The 9,655-nt window shown below is 37.9% G+C and overlaps 1 protein-coding gene across 1 annotated transcript in view; it reads right to left on the bottom strand.

Annotated features, from left to right (window-relative positions):
- Positions 1 to 4,528: 4,528 nt before the first annotated feature.
- Positions 4,529 to 9,655, bottom strand: part of TTN (titin) — a 248,597-nt gene continuing 243,470 nt past the window's right edge. The window contains exons 312-315 of the mRNA XM_009996323.1: positions 7,368 to 9,655; positions 7,120 to 7,273; positions 5,940 to 6,233; positions 4,529 to 5,815 (exon numbers count right to left, since the gene is read on the bottom strand). Of these exons, the coding sequence (XP_009994625.1) occupies positions 5,517 to 5,815; positions 5,940 to 6,233; positions 7,120 to 7,273; positions 7,368 to 9,655 (3,035 nt within the window). The 3' untranslated portion in view covers positions 4,529 to 5,516. The remainder of the gene's footprint in view (positions 5,816 to 5,939; positions 6,234 to 7,119; positions 7,274 to 7,367) is intronic.

Below are 9,655 nucleotides of genomic sequence, written 5' to 3' on the forward strand. Positions count from 1 at the left end.
TCACTTAAATAAGTAAATAAGGTGTGTAACTAAGGTGTACCCATATATATTTTATGTGTTTTAATCACTCCTTTTGAACCTCCTGCCCCAAATTGCTTTGTTTTCCCCACAATAAACCGTGCATTTCGTTGGAAATATTAGTAAGCACTGAGCAAGTTACACACTCAAAAAAGTCAGGGCATAAGCCCCTGTCTCCTCTGTGTGAGGCGATACCCACGTGTGGACCTCTCAGCAAATCCTGATAAGCTTAATACACTCCAAAAAGGAGATCTAATAGATCGCGGATCGCGACAATTCCCCATTGTGCAAAAGCTGACCAGTGCATGTAGTAGTAAGTGGTAATTTTAAATACTGGCAAAGTTGTAATAATTAGATTCAAGCACAAAATATGCATATAATTACTTCAGCAGTGTTTTGGGTTTCTCCATGTCACTAAAGCTGGAATGATGACCGTGTATATATCTAATATTTTCCTGCTAAAGTTAATCTTTTTATATGTACCAATGCTAAGCTGGCAAAAAGTCTTAAAATTTATGTCAATGAAATAATAAAAAATAGTATGCCATTATACTTCTTCTATTGGGAGCTAAGAAATAGTTTCTGAAAATGATACTTAGCTGACTGAATCACAGTGGTCCATGAGTATTGAGACTGCAAAAGATCTTGATACCATTACATTTGGAGATTTGTAAATACTGAGATGGCAGTGTTCAGAGGCTTTAAACTTCTTACAACAGTTACTCGGAGAAAGCAAGCTTGCGATAGGAATACTTCCTGAGGTTGCTTCTGCATTAAAATGTAATTAATTTAGTTGAGAATTGAAATCACAGCTTTTTGTGTGGTTATTTTCACAAACCATAAACTCAGGTTTTGCTTGTTACACCACCATCAGTTTAAGTAAGTATTGTAGTGTAGCTGTTGTTCCTGCTGGTGTGGGTTAAGTTAATAACTTTTGAAAGGGGTATAATACCAGAATGAAGGAAATGTCTGTGTATGAAAAATAATTTTTTTTTTTGGACGTTCCCCATTAGCTTGCTTTAAAAGAGTTCAAGTGGAGCCTGCCTGTTACAGGTGTTATGCTTTGAGAGCTGAACCCAAGAGTTTCTGCTCCAGATCTGGAAGATAAAGTTACTGCTTAAAGGGAATTTATGTAGAACCTGAGTACCCAAATCTACAGTTGCCATCTTGAAGATTTCCACTGTTTAACACTGGACCAAAGCATCATACAGACTTCTATTTCACTTGTCAAGCTCCACTGATGCCTGTAACTTGTATATGTGTAGCCTCAGAATTATCACTGTCTTGGAACTCGAGCAGTGAACTGAGTGCTTCACTATTTTGCAGTGCTTGACTAGCACACTAGCAAGCTTACTAGAAGATAATGTCCAGTGCTTTAAAACATTCTGAAGGAATTGCTTTGCCTGTTCTCCTCCCCCTGTGGCTGTACAGCAGTGAGTGGAAGGTGTCATTTAGGAATTTAATTTATTTAGCATTTTGATATTTGTTAAATCTGGATGGACAATTGAGAATGTTGTTTGACATGTGTGTAGTCAGACTGTTTCCCTGCTTTGCTGTCTGGTGCTGCCCTTTTCTTCGTGGCAGGGCCCTTTCATCATGGCTATTTATGTGCCAGTATCCATAGCTACATCCTGACTGTTCTAACCAGCATGGGACAGAAGGCTAAAGATGAAAGCACAAAGACAGGCCTCCTTCAGTTTTTTTTCAAAGGGAAGAGTAAACAGGCATCTGCAAGACTGTCAACTATAGATGTCAAAGGTAATACTTTAAATCTTGTTGAGGGGCAGGATTTAAGAGTAGCTTTTTTTTCCCCTGTGTTTCATATTCTCTTGTGATAAACACTGCTTTGGCTACTTGTTGTAACTTCCCTTTCTGTATGCATCCTGTAGGTTTTCTAGGCATTTTCCACAATGTTTGGTTTGCAGTAACAGGTTGTAATTACCTTACATGAGTCTGATTCCTATTTTTCAATGCACTAACTGTAATTTTCTGACATGTAAGAGTACCTTATTATCTCTGTCATCCTCTCTTCTTTGTACTGCTGCTGGTAATACTATGGAATGTTCCAGTGTGGGAGTGACCAAAAGATTTCTTTTCTACTTTTGTTATGCTTTGGGTTTTTTGTTTTTCTTGTGGTAGTGTTTTTTTTTAATAGACATTAAGTTTTCTATTATTCTCTTGAAAGCCAGGTTCTAGAACATTATCATCTTCCAAAAGGGGGAAGGCAAAAAAAAAAAAACCAACCAAACAAAAAAACCCAAAAAGCCAACTTAGATAAGCTTTAATATTTTATCAGAGATATGAGGTTTTTGTCTTCTGTTTGTATAATTTTTCTCCCTAAGAAGGGAAAAGTTGAAACTGGAGGTGGTGGTAAGAAGTTAAATGTTAAGACGAGGGTTTCTTGTCCAATGTTTTAGTGTTCTTATAGCTACGCACCTTCACACTTTTCTCAGGCTGCCAAACATAAAATGTTAAGAGTCCATAGTTATATGTTAGAAGTCTTACCATATCAGGGGTACGTTATTTTTTGGAACTTCAGCCCATAGTGCAATAGTTTTTTATCTTTAAAGAGAGCAAATGCTAGCTTGTACAGTTAAAAATCCCAATATTCTGCCTGAAGATAATAAGCAGATAATTTGTAATGTTAATTTTTCATGTTTATTTTCTTTATCCATAAACTGCTTAATCTGTGGTTTCAAAAAATGTTACTGTTTAGTGATATGTTCTGTTAAACCAAATGTTGAATCTTTAGGTTATGACTTCATCACTGTCACACTATATTAGCGTTCACTTGGCAGGCTTGTGTAAAAACACAGACTCAGGAAGCTGGCATGTAAAGTTATTTATTAAAGCTGTGTTTCAGCAAAGCCTGTAAGGACTTTAAAGCCTCTTTTTAGGCATGTGAGTGACTCATCTACCTAAAGTTAGGTGGGCTTGATTAAGTACTGTGCAGAGTTGGGCTAGAGAGTTACAGGCAGAATGAACTTGATTACACTGCCACACCAGTGCTTTCCTCTTGATCAAGTTCACGTCTAGATTTAATAGGGAGCATTGAAGATTGAGTTTCCAGTAGCATTTGTGGAGGAGAGTCCATGGTTAAATCTGCAGATGCTGGCTATTACTTTCTGCTGAGGTGCATTACTAGTGCATTTTTAGTGTTAATTTTATTATTTGCCATGTACACAATTTAGCTGTTTGTTAAACAAGACTACCTGTGGTTTTTTGTGTCTTGAGTTTGTTGGGTTGAGGTGTTTGGGTTTTTTTTTCGACATTTAATGAAATTAGAATGAGAAGCTTTCTTGAGGTGGTTCTTTGTTTTTTTTGGGGTTGTTTTTTTGTTTTGGTTTTCTTAGAACCCTCTTTAAAGATGAAAATAAAATGGCAATTTAAATGTCATTTTAATAATTCTTACTTTCCTCCCTAAGGAAGAAATACCATGCAGTTATTTTCTCTTTTATCTTTATGACTTTAAATGTTCCTGGTTCCATCACTTGCAAAAGTCTGGACCTTGCCCTGACTCAAAATTTAGCGCTTCTGAAATCTTTATTTTTTACTTTGTTCTTTGTTTCACTCCCCACTTACTAGATTTCTTGCATCATTTGGTTAGCTAGTGGTTGATAGTGTACATTTATGGGGGGGGGGGAAAAAAAATTCTGCTTCTACAGCAAGTCTTTTTGGAATAGGATTTTAAACATAGTACCGGCTTATCTCTTCTGATGAACTTGAACTTTTTTTTAGTTGAGTAGTATGCTGGGACTCGTAGTGAAGCATAGTGTTGCTAGTTATTGTCCTTCCTCCACTTCAGGGAATTTTACAGCCTCTGAAGCAGTGTTGCATTGCTGTGACTGTATTTGCTTTTAAGCTTTTTCTACTTACCAGAGTGAGTTCTGGAGGCAGAGCTGCTCCTTTGACCTTGATATTCTTTTCCCATAGGTACCTAAAATGTGACCTGCCTGCATGGGATTTGTGATCCCTCCCCAGGAATGTAAAGACAGGCTTTGCTCCAATTACTGGTATGTTAGTTGACTTAAGGAATGAAGAACTTGCTGGGGCATGGGCCCTGAATTACCTGTGGGAGGCAAGAACTTTTAGGTCCAGGCAATTAGGGTCAACTTACCTATACTAGTTGCAGCTACCAAAAGAAGGAGGCAATAGCTGGGTTTCCTGGAGGCAGTTTTTTTAACCACATTCAGCAGAGACCAGCTCTAAAGACAAAATATTATCAATTTATCCCTATAGGGTGTAGTGGAAGGCCTGGAAATTCACTTATCAGAGGAATAATAATACCAGCATGATGCTTAGGCATGTGCTAGAATGTATCCTTTGTCAATTAGGAACCTATGAAGAAAGCTTATTTGGTGGCTGCTCTGTTTCTGCTTTTCAACAGCTACCTGGTTTACATTGGAGAATTGCATTTCTACCTAGTCTTTTCTTTCAGCAACTTCTTCTGTACTGTAGTACAGGAACTATAAAAACAGAGCATAACAAATAAATAACAAGGAGTCACAGATTTTATGGTGCAGAAAGCGCATGCTTTATTTGAAATGAACAATTCTATCCCAAGGAGGTTCAACAGCTACAACAAGATTTATTACTACATTAGGAGAACTAAGGCAAATTGAAGTGCAGGGCGATATTTGATGTTGGAGCAACAGTTTGTTTTCAAACTGTGGTTCATTGCTTAGTTGCCTGGAAGTGACTACAGGATGTCTAATACTACCACACAAACTCAATCATTGCACTCTACGAACCTCCAAGAGGCAGTACTGCTGCTGCACTTGAGTACCTAAATAGCTTTGTTGATTAAGGGGATGGCCAGGTGATGTTACTTTTTAAAAGCTATTCAGGTAGTCAATATGTCAGAAACAGTACACAGGCAGTGGGTGAACAAAGTGCTGGCCGCTTGCACTTTGTCCAAAAATTGTCAGTCAGGTATGGAAATTACGACATAATCAGATCCAATGTAAAACATTAAATCATTGCTTACAGGAGGGTAATTGCAAACAAGACCAATGCCTTACATTTCTGATTCAATATCAATATTGTGCATGTATTAAATATTATGCACAGTATCAACTCTTAGGTATAGGTAATCTTCAACAGGGAGCCTCTCTACCTGTTGAGGCATTCTTAGACATCAACAATGAGTTGAGGCGCAAAAATTAGTTAAATGTTGAGCAGGGTAGTCGTTTGCTAGGAAACTTTCTCCTACCAACTGTTAGTTCCAAAAGTTACGTTTCAAAATGTCATAAAATAAATGGTACAAAACTTCATAACCGTTAACTTCGGCTATATACAGTATGTACATGTCAGTGAAAAAAAGTGTTTAAAATTCTTAGGTCAATAATGACTATAAGTCATAAAGTATAGCTTTGGACTTTGTCTCATTCAGGAAGGTACAAAAATATTATTTTTTTTTATATTTACAGATCAGGTATTTCAGTCCATATATTAATCACTTGTAAAAAGACAAGTGTAAATAATACAGATCAAGCTCTCTAAATTGATCGAATATTAATATTCACAGTGGCAGAATCAGTACCAAATTCATTTCCTAAATTCAGGGTATAAAGTCCACTGTCGTTCTTCTGGACATCCATGATGATCAGGGTGGTTAGATCTTCACTGGTTTCAATGTGGAATCTGCCTTGCTGGTCCTGACTGGTAATTTTTCTCCCTCTGCAGTACCATGTTATTTCAGGAGCAGGTTCACCCGAAAAGGCACAAGACAGTGTCAGAACTTTTCCTTCGTCAATGCTGATATCAGATGGGAGAGCTTCGATTTTGGGTGGTGTTCCTTTACAAAACAGGAGAAGAAATACCAAGTTAGCTTGTTTTCAGTAAGCCATGCAGCAGGTTTAATCTGAAGACTACTGCAGAATATTTGAAGCACTGACTCTACCAGTAATTGTATTGCTCACCTCTCAGACCCGATTTAAGCATTTTACTAGTTGAACTCTCCAGTTGAGACATGCTAGATTTCCCCATAATACTGCTGGAGCTCATCTCTACAAAGGATTCTTTCATGGAGGACATGCTTTGGGCAGACATGCTTGCAAATTTCATTTCAGTCATGCTGCTACTGCTGAAACTGCTGAATGAAGCCTCTTGTTTAGAAGAAGCCATTTGAAAGGACTGAGAAGAGAAACTTTCGTGCATGCTTGCGTCGCCACTTGTCTTCAATACTACCTCTTTTGGAGGTTCTTCAATTAGAGCTGGGAGCATCACAAACATAGAAGGAAAAACCAATAACGTCACATTAACGAACAAAGTCATGCAGTTCTATGTGGTTAATTTCACAAAAATAAAGAGATAGCTTAGTTTGCATTCAGTGGAAAACTGCAGTGGAGTATAAAATTGTTTATAATTTTTTGATTAAAGATGTCAAATCAACTGATTTATAAGAAAATTGAACTGTTACTAGTATGTATGATCTTGAAGGAAAAACATACTTTAAAAAGGTCATCACACAGCATTTCCTATTAAAACCATTACTAGAATTAAACATTGAGAAATGGTGTGTTCACATTTGTAGAAATGAAATATTTTCAAGTTCTTATAAGCATGGCATAGGAAGGTCTATTTCACTGCATTGGTCTGTAGCTATAAAAGGCAACAGAAAGCTCAGTCACTGTAGCTTTCCTTTAAACACAAGCACAATCATACAAGCAAATCATAGCAACCCCTTGATGCTAGGAACTGGGATACGATACAGTCAATAAAATACTAAACCCAGTTCAGTTATGGCTGTTACCATGAAAGTTTGTAACTGGAATGGCTGTTTATTGGAACAGATTCTGGTAGTAAATGAGGAAAGAGTAATTGCCAGCACCAAGGTCTTAACACAGTCATCCTAGAAGGAATGCTCATAGCCTTCTGTTAACATGCATCTATTGATTTAATAGAGCATCTGTGTGCTACTCTGGGAGTCATAAAGATTTCTAATGCTGTTCAAATTCCATATATATAATACACAAAATAAACAGGAACTTGTTAAAAATACCTAAATTAACATTACCAGCGCTTTATGTCATTTTAGTAGGCATACCATAGCAAAAAGTTGTGATTAGTCTGAACACAAGACCTGGAGAACAAACTTACGGAGTACAGTCAGAGATGCTGTAGCAGAGCACTGCCCATGGTAATTTTTTGCTTTGACTGTGTATTTTCCAGTGTCACTTACTGTTGCATTTCGAATCTCTAGAGAATATATGTTTTTAGAGCGTGTTACTCTGATGTGTGATGAAACAGCAATCTGAGGAGGAAAAAAAAAAAAAAGTTTTCATTAAGATCAGTTTTATGAATAATTCAATATATTTTTTTAGTAAATAGATTAAATAAATACTTACAAGTTGATTATTCTTAAACCATTCAATTTCAGGAGAAGGATCCCCAGAAACTTCACAGGTGAACAATACATCTTGTCCTTCGTTGACATTTTGAGACTTGGGCTGCATGATAAATGCTGGTTCATTGGAGCGCTCTTTAGAAAAGGTCAGAACATACTGGCATTTAATAATGCCTTCATCAGTTTTACCCTCACAGGTGAGTATACCTTCATCTTTATTACTAGCCTTTTTGATAGTTAGTGTGTGATCACTTCCAGAAACACCGTATCTGTAATCATCTGAATTTCTCAGCTCCATTCCATTCAGCATCCATTTTACTTCAGAGGCACCAGGAATGTTGGCTTTCAGTGTCACTTTCTGCCCTTCAGACACTGTCATTGTAGTAGAAGAAGCTTTAATTTCTGCTTTCAATTGTTTGATATCTTCAGTAATAACTGACTTTTTAATGACTTCTTGAACTGCTGCTTTTTCATCAGTTGCCACTGCTGATTTCTTCTGGGTAGAAACTGTAAGCACCTCATCTTTCTGAACTGATTTATGAGTTTCAGATACACTTCTTACCTGGGAATATATGTTTTTAAATACTTGGCCAGTAAACTGGAAGTTAGTTTTTGAAACACTTTCTTCCCCAATAATTTCACAGGTGTACTCTCCTTTATCAGATTCCATGAGCTCATGGATTTTGAGCTCATAGGTGCCATCAGCTGCATAATGAAACTTGAAATGATGGTCTTCTTTCAGTTTTTTGCCATCCTTATACCAAGCCACTTCTCTGACACTTAAAGCACTGCTTTCAACTGCACAGGATAACTTTACCTTATCTCCAAGAGTTTCTGCTTTCAAATGCTGTTTTATCTTTGGTGGAGAAGCAGTTGATAATTGTACTTTTTCTGATGGTACTTTTTTGTCTGCAGGTGGTGACTTTGCTTTTGGTGGGCTGCTGATGGGCTCAGGAGATTTCACTCGCTTAGGAGACTTAACTGGCTCTGGAGATTTTACATGAGGCTCAGGAGATTTGATTCTTGGAGGTGATGTAATTGTTTTTTCAGGAATTTTTGTTCTTTGAATGGTCAAAGTAAAATGCGCTTCCTGTCTTCCTTCAGAGTTTTCCACCACAACAGCGTAATTTCCTTCATCTGACATCTGGACTGAAGAAATTTCAAAGGTAGATTTGTACTGTGTTCGTGTTACTTGGAAGCGCCTTGAAGAAACAATGGGTTGACCTGCACGGGACCATGTTATTGTTGGTGCTGGTTCACCATCAACATCACAGGAAAATCTTGCAGTCTCTCCTTCAGAAACTGTGATTGACCGTGGTTTTGTAAGGATTGTTGCTGGTAGAGTGCTTTTAAATGCCTTGTGTACAGTCCTTTCTTCCAATGATTTTTCTTCAGCTGCAGTGACTTTTTCTTCAGAAGAAGCATAGTGTTCATATGATAAAAGTGATTCTCTTGTTGCTGACATTTCTGATTTGACCTCTCTTACTGAGGAGCTTGCTTCTGTAGCAGATGCTTTCTTAAATGAGGAGACTGCATACGCCTCTGTTCTTGTTAAGTCTGGTAAGATTGCCCTTGGTACTTCCTCATCTCTCCGTTGGGAAGAGGATGTAGTGTAATCTCCTCCAGTGACCTCTAATGTTGCATAATCAGAGCATTCCCCTTTGTAGTTTGTGCATACAGCCCGATATGTTCCACTGTCATCGATGTGGCAGTCAAGAATCTCCAGAGTTAATACCCCACTGGTGTTAGTAAAATGTATCTTACTGCTCTCCTGGAGCTCAATACCATTATGGTACCACTTCACTTCGGCAGTTGGTTTTGACTGGACATTTAGAATGAACCTGGTATTATGGTTACAAGGTACCCGGTGTGAGCGCATTCTCAGGGTAATGCGAGGAGCATGGTCAAGGGTGAAAGGCTGCTGAGTCAGAACTCCATATTGCCTTTCCATAGTTTTCTGAGTTTTCAAAGCAGATTTCATGGATTCGTATCTAGAAAATATATCAAATCTTGCCATCCTCTCAAACCGGGAGAGTGATCTTTCACTAGAAACTGGGCTAGGTGAGCGTGGTCGAGTTCTCTCTGGTGTTGGGGATCTTCTCTCACTTTCCTCAGGAGGCCGTGAACGGGGTCGAATTAATTCAGATACAGGGCGCATCAACTCAATGTAGGTTGGAGAGAGAGATCTTCTTCTCCTTAGTAATCTGGAGGGAGGTGAAAATTCCCTGTGAATGTGTTGCACCATTTCTATTTCTTCTTCTTCTGATGTGATTTCAGTGATTTCTCTTT

The sequence above is a fragment of the Chaetura pelagica genome, unplaced genomic scaffold (genome assembly GCF_000747805.2).
Source record: "Chaetura pelagica isolate M959 unplaced genomic scaffold, ChaPel_1.0 scaffold3, whole genome shotgun sequence".
Lineage (NCBI taxonomy): Eukaryota > Metazoa > Chordata > Aves > Apodiformes > Apodidae > Chaetura > Chaetura pelagica.